This window comes from Mesoplodon mirus (genome assembly GCF_964341445.2).
Source record: "Mesoplodon mirus genome assembly, chromosome: 9".
Classification (NCBI taxonomy): domain Eukaryota; kingdom Metazoa; phylum Chordata; class Mammalia; order Artiodactyla; family Ziphiidae; genus Mesoplodon; species Mesoplodon mirus.
This window is the reverse complement of record NC_138985.1, coordinates 102,250,512-102,264,157: the sequence shown is the minus strand read 5'-3', so window position 1 is coordinate 102,264,157 and position 13,646 is coordinate 102,250,512. Positions and strand designations below refer to the sequence as shown.

Sequence of the window (13,646 nt, the reverse complement as noted above, 5' to 3'; positions counted from 1 at the left end):
TCTAGAGACTGTGGTTTTCGGACTGGAAGTTATTACTGCCTGATGGGAATCAAGTTCACTTAAGTGCCGTGTTGTTTAAGTGCTTCTCGGGATCTTTAACCTCAGAGTTCATACATGGTTCTCTGTGCAGTAGACACAGTGCGCTTTGTGCTTTTTGAAAAAGCTATGGCTTCCTAGGAAGTATAAGGAAACCGTTTCCTTGAGGAGAGAGGGGGTTATGGGGCTGATCGTGACCCAAGCACGGTCCCGGTGCTCTCCCCGGGGGCAGACACCATGTCTTACTCATCCTTGAGTGCCCAGAGCATCCTGCACAGGGCCTGGCACCTATTCACAGAGCCAGTGGAAGAGGATGCCAGCTCGAAAGAAGAGGGTGAGTGGGGAGAGTTGCGGAGCAAGGCTGCATCACTGTGGGCTCGGTCTGTGTGGAGGCGGAGTGCAGACGTGCGGAGGGCAGCGGGGAGTGGCTGCTACCCTTGAGTCCCATGGGGCCTCTGCCAGACGCAGGACAGAAGAGCAGTGTCTGTCAGCCCAGCCGCACAGAGAGGCTCCAGAAGCTTCGCTGAGTTTAGGAGAGGGGCAGTGAGTTCCTTCCTGTCCCTGAAAGGCCTTTCAGGGCCCTTTTCCCTAATGGAGGGGAAAGACCTGGGGCCTGGCTTCTTTAAAGAACTGGGCTTGCTTTCAACACTGACATACCCCAGAATGCAGGGTGCTGCTCACTGGAAAGGGGGACACCTGGGTTCCGTGGGCAGTCCCAAGCTCCGTCCTCCTCCCACAGTTTCTCTAGAGGTTTTTTCAGCTCGCCGTTTCCTAACCTCCCTCTTCTCTAATTCGTTGCCCATGTTCACTCCTCTCTTTTTCTTTCTCCCTGTAGCCTCCCTCTCCTTGTCCCCAAGAGGTACACGCATGTCTTAAAGCCTAGCCCTGCGATTTCTTGGGGGGAGGGGTTGCCTAGGCCAAGAAACGATAATTAAAATACCTGCACATCCTTGTAGTTAGAAAACTACTAGGCAGGTAAACCTTCCTGAGCGAGGGGATAGGAATCCTGGAAGCTTGAGGAGGAGGTGGGAGAGGGATTCCTGGGAGGTTCGGTGGAAAAGACGTGAATCTCTGTACAGGGCTCCAAAGACAGTGTGGGTTTACACCCAGCATGGGGGCAGCAGAAGAATAGAGTAGCTCTGGGTAGGTATTTCCACTTTAGCAGGTGGTTTATTTCTTGTTTCAAATAAAGTAATAGCTCTTCTCTTCTTTAGGGGCTGTTAGCTCATCACAGGTTCTTACAGAGCCTTGAAAAAGTGTCAAGTTGTGCTGGTATTTAAGTTTTACTTTCAAAGGTTATACGTTTTCTTAAAAATTTTGGTTACATTATCTAAAAGACACACACACACACACACACACACACATGAGAAGTGCTGGCATGGGGTCTGAATCTGGGTGGACCTCAGGATTCTGTGCCTTTGACCCAACCCCTTCCTGGGTCAAGGATCCTGTATGGTGCATCTCTGTCACCCCCTACTCCTGGGTGGAATCCACCAGAGATAAACAGTTTGGGGTGTGGGCCCTAGAGTTGCTGCCATGGCTCACTGAGTGTGCATCCCTGTTCCCCCAGGCGACTTGGAGCTCCTCTTGGCGCTGACATGATGACAGTGTGCAGGCCAGCCAAGGGCAGCCACAGCCAGACTGAAAACCTGGGCCACAAACTGGCTGACAAGTAAGAACTTTTCTCCCCCAGGAATGCAGAAGCTGGCCCGGATTCTCAGTCTCCTTCCTTTTTCTACTGCCTTTCCCTCCTCACTAACCCTGCCTCCCTGAAGTAAGGAGGCATTCTTTTCCAAGTCTTAGTGGTGAGCCTCCTGTAAATCATCTCCATGCACTGCGTTCAGTCAGCAACCCAAGACCAGAGTGGTCAAGGAAAGGGCTTCCTGGTGCCCAGTGTCCACTTCAGGCCCTACCCCCATGTATGCCTTCCAGTCCAGGGTTTATTTGTCTAACTACTAGGATGCGCAGGTATTTCAATTATCGTTGAGCCCTAAAGCTTTGCAGCTGCATCTGTCCACATAGCGTGCTTTATATTAGCAGGGTTGTTTTCTCCCCAGATGGAGCCCTTTCCTCTGATACCCTCTCTCACATTCTGCAATGGAATTAGCAATTGCTGAGCTGTTCACAGATCACTGAGCTGTTCACAACTATGCATCCCAGTCCAGAGCCCCTTCTGGGGCCACAGAATCCTGGAAACAGGAACTCGAGAACTTCTTGGGTGCAGCGACCATGTGGAGAAGGCACTCTGCCCCTGGTTTCATCATCCTGGCCACTCTTGCTTGAGCTTTGTAATTCCAGCGTGGTTTTCTAGCAAGCTAGCCTTTCTCCTCTTCAGCTTTTAGATGGGGCCTCAGTGATTGTGAAGCCGCTCCAGGTGTCTGGGATCTTAGACAATAACTACAATCATTATAATAACACCAGTTACCATTTATTGCCATCAAGACTTACCATGCGTGCTGTGCTCTGGGCACATTACATATATTAACACAACCATTCATTCATTGACTACCTACTATGTACTGGTCACAGCAAACAAGATAAATTTGGCCTCTGCACCAATAAAATCCAGTGTTCTCATTTTAAAGTGAAAAAAAATGAAGCCAAGGTCCACACCCAGGTCCCTCTAACTCTAAAGCCATATATTTATCTACTGTCAATATTTTTTAACAGTACATAGGATATTTATGATTACATATTATATCATCAATTCTCACTAAGTGTGAACTAACCTGAATTGTGTTTTTATGTGTCCTGTCTCTTCATCTTGCCTCTAGCACAATGAGAGCAAGGACTTAAATTTCTGTCTTTTGAACTCTCAGTAAAATAACAAACTGATTCTGACTAAAATTTGGTTCATGCTAATGTCCTCAGTGGTGACAGGACCATTACAAAAGGGTTTCTTTTTTATGAGCGCTCTGTTATGAATGCTAATTGATTATTTAAATAAGGAATTCTGCTTTGATAGCCATACTTAACATATGAAAATTTGTTTGCAATTTCACAAGCTTCTGGTTTATGCTGAGCAGCCAAGGACAACAACATAGTTTACATGTTAATGTCCCAATCCAGGGAGAAGTCTTTACATAAACAACCGTTAGTCTCTGGAATAGAAAGCTAGCTAATAACAGTATGCGTGAAATTGCTAATTATTCATCCCTCATGTGAACCTTAACTGGAGTTTCCATATAGTCAGATCTATATATTCAGAAAACATGCACCATGAAGTCGGTCCCTGCATGTTTGCTAATCTTGGCACATTTAAGGTCCCTGTGCTCCATCATGACCTTTGCTGGTGGACGAATGCTTTGCACTTCAAAACACAGATGCTCCCATTCTCATTAGAAGAGCTTCAAATGTTCTGTTTTTCTTTCAAAATAATTTTTAACATCTTCGTGGCACTAACTCATCTCCTAAAGTCACGTATGGAGGCCTATATCCCCACACGTATGTGCTAGGCCAGAACTTTCTGCAATGATGGAAATGTTCTTCTGCATCCAACACAGTGACCGTTAGCCACACATGGCTACTGCATACTTGACATATGGCTGCTGCAACTGAGGAAGAGAAGCTTTAATTTAATTTGATTTTAGTTCAGATAACCACGTGTGGCTAGTGGCTACTATATCGGACAGTGCAGTTCCAGGCTATGCGAGAAATCTGAATCTGCTTGTTTACTCACTTATTCATGCAACAAATATTTATTGACCACCTACTCTGCCGGATGTTGTTCTGGGTGCTAGAGATGTAGCAGTAGCCAAAACAGGCCACAGTTCAAAACAAAACAAAACACTCCCTGTCCTCACGGAGAGACCAGTCTAGTAGGGCTCACATTCTAGAGGAGGTTCCATTCAAATGCAGCCAATCATTGTGGCTTTACCCACTCAGATCAGGACAATTTATCAAGCCCAGTATTAGGAAAAACTTCATGACTTGTGGCATTGTTTTAAATAGTCATTCCAAAGGATCATCTGTCGGTATAATCTTCTATCTCGTGAAACTTCTCCTATTTTCATCAGGGGAAAAAGCAAATATGGGACTTCTCTAGTGGTCCAGTGGTTAAGGCTCCACGGTCCCAGTGCAGGGGGCCCAGATTCGATCCCTGGTCCGGGAACTCGATCCCACATGCCGCAACTAAGAGCCCACATGCTGCAGCAAAGATCTTGCACGTGGCAACTAAGACCTGGTGCAGCCAAATAAATAAATAAATACATAACTAAATAAATAAAATACTAAAAAAAAGCTAATAATAATGACAACTATCATTTACTGTACACTCACACCATACTAGATGCTTTATATGAGCTAGCTTATTAAATGTTTACAGCCACCCTGTTAGATATGTTTATTATTCCCATTTCACAGGTGAGGAAACTGAGGTTTAGAGAAGTTAAGCAACTTACCCAAGGTCAGGCAGCTGGTCGGTGGTTGAATTAGGATTTAAACCCAAGTCTATTGGACTCCACAATCCAGTAGCTCCTTTCATTTCACCGTGCGGTCTCCCCAAGAAAAACATAAAGTGATTTTTTTAATGGTGGTTTCAATGTGTGTGGCTTGCACCTAGTATGTAACATTTATATCTAAGTTCTAGCAAATCTGAATGACTAGTTAAGGACAATAACCAAGAATTCCTGCACTCAGTGTTTGTCTTTCTTGTTCAGGGTCAAGGTGGAAGGTCCAAAGGCTGGGGAAGACCCTCAAAGGCAGCCGTTTAGGTCCTGCATTCCTTTCCTAGAGACTGAGGAGGACTCACCCTTCCGAAGAAGCCCACTGGAGAGCCTCTATAACCTGATGCTAGAGCCAAGAGTGGACTGTTTTCAGCAGAACATGTTCAGCTCAAATATGATCATCAGCGACCCAGCTTCAGATCTCGGCACTAAAGGAGCCAGCAGGGCCGGCAAGAGGCAGCTAAGCAGCGTTCAGAACCCCTGCCCTCCTGCCCGAGGCGGGGCCTGGCACAAGTCCCTCAGCATAAAGGACAAGATATCAGAATGGGAAGGGAAAAAGGAGTTGCCCACTCCTGCCCCCGGCAGGAAAGCAGATGGGCAAGAGGATTACGTGACGTCATGTGTGACGGAGAGGAGAAGCAGCGATGGTTCGAGGACTCGGGTCGCAGAGGCTCAGAACGGAACAAGGCTGGACGCAGAGAGTAGAGAGGATGAGAGGAATAAAGGGGTAATGAAAGTTGGGGCACAGGATGCAGAGCAGAGGCAGGACCTGAGCCAGCCAGCCCGGGAGCTGTCTCCTAGCTTGGGAAGAGGCCGGGAGCCCAGGCTTGGCAAACAGCGCTTTCAGAATGATAGCCTCTCTGTGCTGAAGCAGGTGGAGAAACTTGAGCAGGCTCTGAAGGATGGCTCTGCAGGGTTGGATCCCCAGCTCCCTGGCACCTGTTATTCCCCACACTGCCTGCCAGACAAGGCCGAGGAGGGGCCCACCCTTCCTGAGAACCGTGGGGGCGGGAGTGTCTCGGAATTCAGGGCCCACCGCTTGGACCTGGAAGGCAGGGAGCCCGCCCCTGAGGCCGCAGAGGAAAGGAAGGGCTTGTGCGGGAGGCCCTGCGACCAGAGGCTGGAGACTGTGTACAGGGGCTCGGAGAACTCCCCCGCAAGACCCTTCATCAGCCCCCCGCCCAAACCCCGGAGAACTTTCAAACATGATGGCGAAGGGGACAAGGATGGGAACCCAGGCATCAGCTTCCGGAAAGATAAAAGGAACCTGCCTCCTCTGCCCTCTCTGCCTGCCCCGCCCCTGCCCTCCTCTCCCCCGCCTTCCTCTGTGAACAGGAGACTGTGGAGCGGGAGACCGAAGGCCAGTGCTGACCACAGGTAGGTGACTGGTGGCTGTCAGCTGGAGCCCTTTAGGCCGCACTGCAACTGTCTGTTCTCAGCCTTATTATTTATTTTATTAAACCGTTGGATCTTGTAGTTAGTTGAGACTGTTCATAGCTTAAGATGGTTCACTGGGCTTCCCTGGTGGCGCAGTGGTTGAGAGTCTGCCTGCCGATGCAGGGGACACGGGTTCGTGCCCCGGTCCGGGAAGATCCCACATGCCGCGGAGCGGCTGGGCCCCTGAGCCTGCATGTCCGGAGCCTGCGTGTCCCCGCAACGGGAGAGGCCACAACAGCGAGAAGCCCGCGTACTGAAAAAAAAAAAAAAAAAAAAGAGATGGTTCACTGATTAAACCTGAAAATGTGGTAACTGGTACAGGTGTTTTGTGTTAGTTCCTTGTCTTCAAAAAAGAGTATTGGCCTTGAAAAATCACCCTTTGGATGTGATGAGTGCTTGTAATTCAGACAGTAACCAAGAGTTAAATGAGAACTTGTATTGACACTGGCCATCTACTAATTGTTGCTAACTGATGCTCATTCTGCTACTACCATCCCCACCTGGTGCGTGGTGCTCGGAGTCTTTCCCGGCTCTTCCTTTCATGTTTTTTCGTGGTATGGGCTCTAGAAACACACTGCCTGGCCTACCCTGGCCCTATCATGGTCTATCTAAGTGACTTTGAACAAGTTACTTAACCTCTCGAGGCCTCAGTTTTCTCATTTATGCGTATAGATGCACACACGGTAAATACTTTATAATATTAAAATAATACCTTAGATAATAAAACGTGAATGCTTGAAGGTAAAATCTGTGCTTTGGAAACAATTTCTTTTCTGTTTTGAAACCTAATTTCTTGTCTATTTCTGTAATGTGCTAATTGGTTTGATACCTGCTAATCTGGAAACCAGTTACTGAGAAAAACTCAGAACAGTTGCCTGTACCTGCTGTCACCACTTCTCCCCCTCCTGTGTTTATCTTGACTCACTGCAGTTGGGCTTTTGCCACTTAAACGCTGGAACTGCTCTAGGCCGAGTCACCTACGACCTCCATCTTGCTAAATCCAGTTGCCAGTTCTCTGTTCTTTTCTTGATTGACCTCTCTTAGCATTTGAGAACCAACTTGACTCGCACCACCTTGAAATACTATGTTCACTAGGCTTCTAGGCCACCAGCTTTCCTGATAGCCCTACTTCATTGGCTGTTCCTCCTCAGCTCCATCTTCCTCTCCCTCTACATGTCGGACCAACACCCCCCAACCCATCTACACACTATCCCGGGATCACGTCACCTCTCCTCCATTTACACTCACTCCCTTAAATGATCTCACCCAGTCCCATGGTTTTAAGTGTCAGTTACATGCTTATGATTCCCAGATATATATCTCCAGCCCTGACTCTCCCCCAGCCTCAGGTTTGTATAGTCCTCTCATGCTTGGGTCTCCATTTGGTTATCTAATAGCTTGGACTTAACATGTCTAAACCTAAATTCTCAATCCAGGCCACTACTAATGGTCTCCTCCCAAAATAGATGCTATCTTATTAATGGTATCATCCTTTATTTTGCTTACGCCAAAAACCTAAGAGTCATTTATGATTTCTCTCTTTTTCACATACCCCCAATCTAATTCATCAGCAAGTCCTTCGGTTCTAGTTTTAAACATTTTCTTAAAGCTGACTACATCTCCTCCACTGCCACCACCTTAGTTATTTTGTATCCACTCCCAGTGTTCTCCTCAGCAGCCTGAGGAGCCTTCTAGAAATATAGATTTGATCATGTCAGTCCCCTACTCAACATGGTCTATTAGGTAGGATTCTTTGGGTGCCAGAAACGTAATGTCTTATGTTCTCTTACAGGGGAAAAAAAGTTTGGGTGTTCTAGAATTTCTAAACACACACACACATATATATTATATCCTTTAAAAAATGAAATCATGCTCTATATCGACTGTTTTTTACTTAAGATCTCATTGAGATATTTCAGTGGTTCCACTTTCCTTTTTTTTTCACCTACTTTTTTTTTTTTTTTTTTGCTGTACGCGGGCCTCTCACTGTTGTGGCCTCTCCCGTTGCGGAGCACAGGCTCCGGACGCACAGGCTCAGCGGCCATGGCTCACGGGCCCAGCCGCTCCGCGGCATATGGGATCCTCCCAGACCGGGGCACGAACCCGTATCCCCTGCATCGGCAGGCGGACTCTCAACCACTGCGCCACCAGGGAGGCCCTTCACCTACTTTTTTAACTGCCATCTTTACAGCACGTGGCTAGACCATATTTTATTTAGCAATTCCCCTAGTGATTTACACCTAGGTTGTTTCCAGTTTACAGATAACGCTGTGATGAACACAATGTGGCATCAGAGAAGACTCTAGAGCCAGAGAACTTACTAGCTCTGCACCTTACTAGTTGTGTGACATTGGACAAGCTCCTAAATTTGTCTGAGCCTCATTTTACTGATGTGTAGAATGGAGATGTATAATTATCTCCATGTGACCACTTCATAGCTTTGTTGTGAAGACTGGATGAGTAAATATTTGTAAACATAAGTTAAAACAGAGCCTGGCATATAGTAAATGATCAATAAATGTTCGCTGTTATTTTTTTCTCACTCTATTCTGTTTAATTAATCAGGGTACCTATTTCTTTTCTAGGACCAAACTGTTTTAATTATTTTAACCTCATAATCTGTTTTATTTATTTATTTTAATTAATTTTTTTTTTTTGGCTGCATTGGGTCTTCATTGCTGCACGCAGGCTTTGTCTAGTTGCGGCGAGCAGGGGTTACTCTGTTGCAGTGTGCAGGCTTCTCATTGCAGTGGCTTAGTTGCAGAGCACAGGCTTTAGGCGCACGGGCTTCAGTAGCTGTGGTGCGTGGGCTCTAGAGCGCAGGCTCAGTAGTTGTGGCACATGGACTTAGTTGCTCTGCGGCATGGGAGATCTTCCCAGACCAGGGATCGAACCCATGTCCCCTGCATTGGCAGGTGGCTTCTTAACCACTGCGCCACCAGGGAAGTCCCTGTTTGGGTATAGAATTCTTAATTGACAATATTTTTCTTTTAGCCTTTTGAATATGTGATCCCAATACCTTCTGGCCTCCATAGTTTCTATTAGAAATCAAATAATCTTTTTTTTTTTTTTTTTTTTGCGGTACGCGGGCCTCTCACTGTTGTGGCCTCTCCCGTTGCGGAGCACAGGCTCTGGACGCGCAGGCTCGGGCCATGGCTCACGGGCCCAGCCGCTCTGCAGCATGTGGGATCTTCCTAGACCGGGGCACGAACCCGTGTCCCCTGCATCAGCAGGCAGACTCTCAACCAGTGCGCCACCAGGGAAGCCCCAAATAATCTTATTGAAGATCACTTGTATATGAGGAGTTAGGGCCTTCAGTAGTTGTGGCATGTGGGCTCAGTAGTTGTGGCTTGTGGGCTCTAGAGTGCGGGCTCAGTAGTTGTGGCGCACAGGCTTAGTTGCTCCGTGACATGTGGGGTCTTCCCGGACCAGGGCTCGAACCTGTGTCCCTGCATTGGCAGGCAGATTCTTAACCACTGTGCCACCAGGGAAGTCCCCTCATAACCTGTTTTAATATCTAGTAGAGCTTACAGAAATTTCTTATTGTTGCTAATAATTAGTGGATTCTTTTGGACATGCTACATATACTATCATGTAATACACACACGAATGATTATTTGGTCTCCTTTTTAATAATTATAAACCTCTTATTTATTTCCTAATTATTCTCCGTATTCAAAAAACGTCTTGAATATTCTGATGTCTTTTCCTAAATGGTCTATATTATCACTATCAAATTTCACACACACACGAAATATGTCAGCTTTTAATTGGGATTCTATACATTTGCTAAGTTTATTCCTAAGTATTTTATTCTTTTGTTGCCATTGTTAATGTAATGTTTTTTCTCATTATATGGTCTTTGTATTTAAGAAAACTTTATTTTTATATATTATTCATTTAAAAGACTTCTTAAAGAAATTTCTTATTGTTTCTAATTGTTTGTCAATTGTTTCTCTTGGACTTTCTGCATATATAATCATACTGTCTGCAAAGAATTATCATTTTATGTTTTTCATTTTGATTTACATCTCCAAATTCTTTCTCTTACTAAAGTGCACTGACTAATACTTTCATAACAGTGTGAAATAATAGTGCTGATGGCACTGGGCAGCTTTATCTCACCCCTAACTTTAGGGGTTATGCTTCTGGTGTTACTCTCAGGCACTCTTGTTGGAGTTACGTCTTCATGCTATCAAGGTAGTGTTCATTGGTAATCCTTTTTTTACTAAGAGTTTAAAAAATTAGGGTTGGGTTTTGTCAAATTACTTTTCAGAAACTTTATATGATTGTGTGATTCTTCTCCTTTGACCTATTAATAGTGAATTTATATTGTACTATTTGCGGGATGAACTCCCACTTTGTTCTGGTTCATTATTCTTCTTTTTTTTTTTTTTTTTGCGGTATGTGGGCCTCTCACTGTTGTGGCCTCTCCCGTTGCGGAGCACAGGCTCCGGATGCGCAGGCCCAGCGGCCATGGCTCACGGGCCCAGCCGCTCCGCGGCATATGGGATCCTCCCAGACCGGGGCACGAACCCGTATCCCCTGCATCGGCAGGCGGACTCTCAACCACTGCGCCACCAGGGAGGCCCTGGTTCATTATTCTTTTAATGCACAACTGAATTCTATTTGCTAATATTCTATTTAAGATTTTTTTTAAGATTTATTATATTTTATTTATTTAATTAATTTATTTTTGGCTGTATTGGGTCTTAGTTGCGGCACATGGGATCTTTTATTGCGGCGCGCAGGCTTCTTTCTAGTTGTGGCGTGCAGGTTTTCTCTCTCTAATTGTGGCGTGTGGGCTCCAGGGTGCGTGGGCTCTAGTTTGTGGCATGTGGGCTGTAGTTGAGGTGCACGAGCTCAGTAGTTGTGGCGTGCAGGCCTGGTTGCCCTGCAGCATGTGGGATCCCAGTTCCCTCACCAGGGATCAAACCTGCATCCCCTGCATTGGAAGGTGATTCTTTACCACTGGACCACCAGGGAAGCCCCCTATTTAAGATTTTTGTACCAGTATTCTATAAATGGGACTGGTCTATACTTGGATTTTATTATACTAACTTTACCAGGCTTTGGTATCAGCGTTATGTGATATCTATAGAAGAATTTACAGGCTTCCTTCTTTATGCGCTGAGAAGGTTTGAATCCACCTCCAGTTCTAAACCCTTTCCCAAACCAGTGCCAGCCTCAGGACCCTGAGTGCCCTCGTGACTTTTCTGCTCCTGTCCCCAGTGCTTATCCAGAGTAGCCCTTCCATGCCCTTTCCGGGCTATTCCTCCGAAGAGGCCCACTCTCCCAGGGGCAGCTTCGTTCTGGGAAATTGGAATCTTTCAGCCGTGTCATCCCTGGGCAGACAGATCAACCTGGTGAACAGTTATTCCTATTATCTCTTCTCTCTTAGCTACCATCTGCTCTTTTCAGTCTTCCAGCATTTTCTTTAAAACCAGCTAAAGTTACTTAGTTTCAGTCCAAAGATGTAATTTTTCTTGGCCAGTTTGAATATGGTTGCATCAACTATGTTTTAAGAATTTTGGCTTTGGATTTTTCGTTTTGTTTAAAATGGTACAACGGAGGTGATTAGGGCAAGATGTTCGCTTTCTACTCTTAACAGACAAAGTATGCTCTTTATTGTGGTCCTATTGCTTAAGAAAAAAAAAAAAAAAAAAGAAAAGACCCAACTCTGAATTTGGCAGGCTTCCTGTCCTCTCTGAGGCAGGAAAGCCAAGCCAAGGTTGAAGAAAGAAATGATTAAGGATTTTGAGGTTATGAGGGTTTAGAATTACACGGCCAGGCTGCGCGCTCCCGAGAACGTATTCAGCTTATTTTCATAGGCCGTTAGTCCACCTCAGCAAGAGCCAAACCAACGGATTCAGATTCTCAGTTTGAGAAAATGTCTTTTTCTCTTTCTTCTCTTTCTCTCCTTCTATTTTTCCCTGCTCTTTTTTCTTTTTTCCTCTTTTCTCTTCTCTTCCTCCTTCCTTCTGTCTTTTCTCTCTTCTTGCTTCATTTCTCTAAAGCCCCAGGAAATTAACTGCAAGGACTTATGCCTTCAACCCTAAAATGGAAAATGAGAAACCCTCAAATGTCAGGAAATTCCAAAGATAAGGTTCCTACAGCAGCATTAACTTGGTTATGTATATTTTATGGCATTCGTTTAACAACTTTGGCAGGAATGCCTTAAGGCTGACATTTAACAAGAAAAGTTATTATTTTTTAAGTGTAAGCAGCATCCTGAATTCACATGGGTCTGTATATCCAAAATGTTTTCATTCGAATTCAGATTTTTTATTTTAGTTTAATTTGATCACATGACAGAGCTTTTAGATCTTTATGAAACCAAATAACTATGTTGACCAAAATTTCAACTTTTCAACTGATTATTTTGGCATCACATAGATTCAGCCTTTCCTTGGGGCTTTAGTGTAAGACTTTCAGAACTTTCTGAGGACATGAAACCTCAGTCATTATATGGCTGCCAAATCATACGGTACTGTTATTGATTCCATAATTTCCATCTACTCTAGGACTGATAGGGATCCCCACAGAAGTCTGGCTGGGCAGCAGCCCTCAGCTATCATGGGTTTAGTCGTTAAAGTTAACATACCAGCCATGCTGTGGTCTGTCTCTGTCACTATGAGTCTGTCTCAGTCACCATGGCATCCATGAGGCAACTCTAGCTACCATGTCTAAAAACTGAATGTTTAAAATCTTCAAAGGGGCAAATTGTTTGATTAATTTGAGATTTAGAGCAAAAGTAACTTTGAAAGCAGCTGAGAAGCTTGACTTTGTAAATTCATTTATTTCGATAGTAGTTGCATTGGAAGACAAAGAGATGAGAGTAGAGAGGGTGGTTGTCATTCTACATTAGAATAGTGATTGTCATGTCTTATTTCTCATGAGAAGGTGGAAATGGTTGGATTTTAGGTACAATGGTGGCTAAGGATAGTTTTTCTTCTGACATTTCTATTTTTGCATCCAGGATAGAGATAAGTGGAAACCCAACATGCATAGTCATAGCACTGGACAGAGGAGATACCCAGTAGCAGAGTGAGAGCTAAGAGCTGACATAAACATTCTCTCATTTAGCCCCTACTCTGATCACCTGGTGGTGAGACAGGCTGGGACCTGGGACTCTTCGCTGCAGTGCTTCAATGCTTGCACCTGGACAAACATCTCCTTGAGCAGCAAAATACAAAGAAACTATAAGGGACTAAAAATAACTGCATGCATGTGCAGTTGGGGCACATTCTGGACAAAAGATACAAAGAGACCAAAAATACCCAACTGCCAATTTTGAAGAGCCGGCAGGGAGAAAAAGTAGGGTACTGCGCATGTCCCCTGCATGCAACACCACCTAAGGGGTGGGAAACCCACCTAAGCCATCCCTCTGGCCCGACCCCTGGACACACCTCTACCCTCACCCCATATAAGGAACCAGCTCGCAGCCCCTTGAGCAAATGAGCAAGCAAGGGAACCTGTTGTTTGTTCTCGCTCCCCACTGCTGCAGCAGGGGCCCCAATAAAGTCTTGCCTGAATTTCTTGTCTGGCCTCTGATCAATTTCTATTGCTTAAGGAGGCCAAGAACCCTGATCAGGAACAGTGGTATGAATGCCCTTCCCAAGGAGAAGAGCTGCCCCTGATCACCGGGATGGAGGAAAGAAGAGAGTCTGTGGCAGCTGGAGGTGGATGAGGGAATCAGAGCAAGGCATCCCCGGTTTCTAGCTCATC

At 45.4% G+C, this 13,646-nt stretch overlaps 1 protein-coding gene across 5 annotated transcripts in view; it reads left to right on the top strand.

Moving 5' to 3' along the window:
* The window catches only part of DENND2A (DENN domain containing 2A), a 102,378-nt gene that overhangs the window by 24,419 nt on the left and 64,313 nt on the right, over positions 1 to 13,646 (top strand). For 4 of the 5 annotated variants that reach the window (XM_082631694.1, XM_082631692.1, XM_082631695.1 and 1 more), the window contains exons 2-3: positions 1,607 to 1,708; positions 4,695 to 5,858. In XM_082631694.1, coding sequence (XP_082487820.1) covers positions 1,635 to 1,708; positions 4,695 to 5,858 — 1,238 coding nt within the window. In that variant the 5' untranslated portion in view covers positions 1,607 to 1,634. The remainder of the gene's footprint in view (positions 1 to 1,606; positions 1,709 to 4,694; positions 5,859 to 13,646) is intronic. The other variant, XM_082631696.1, reaches the window with a different exon arrangement.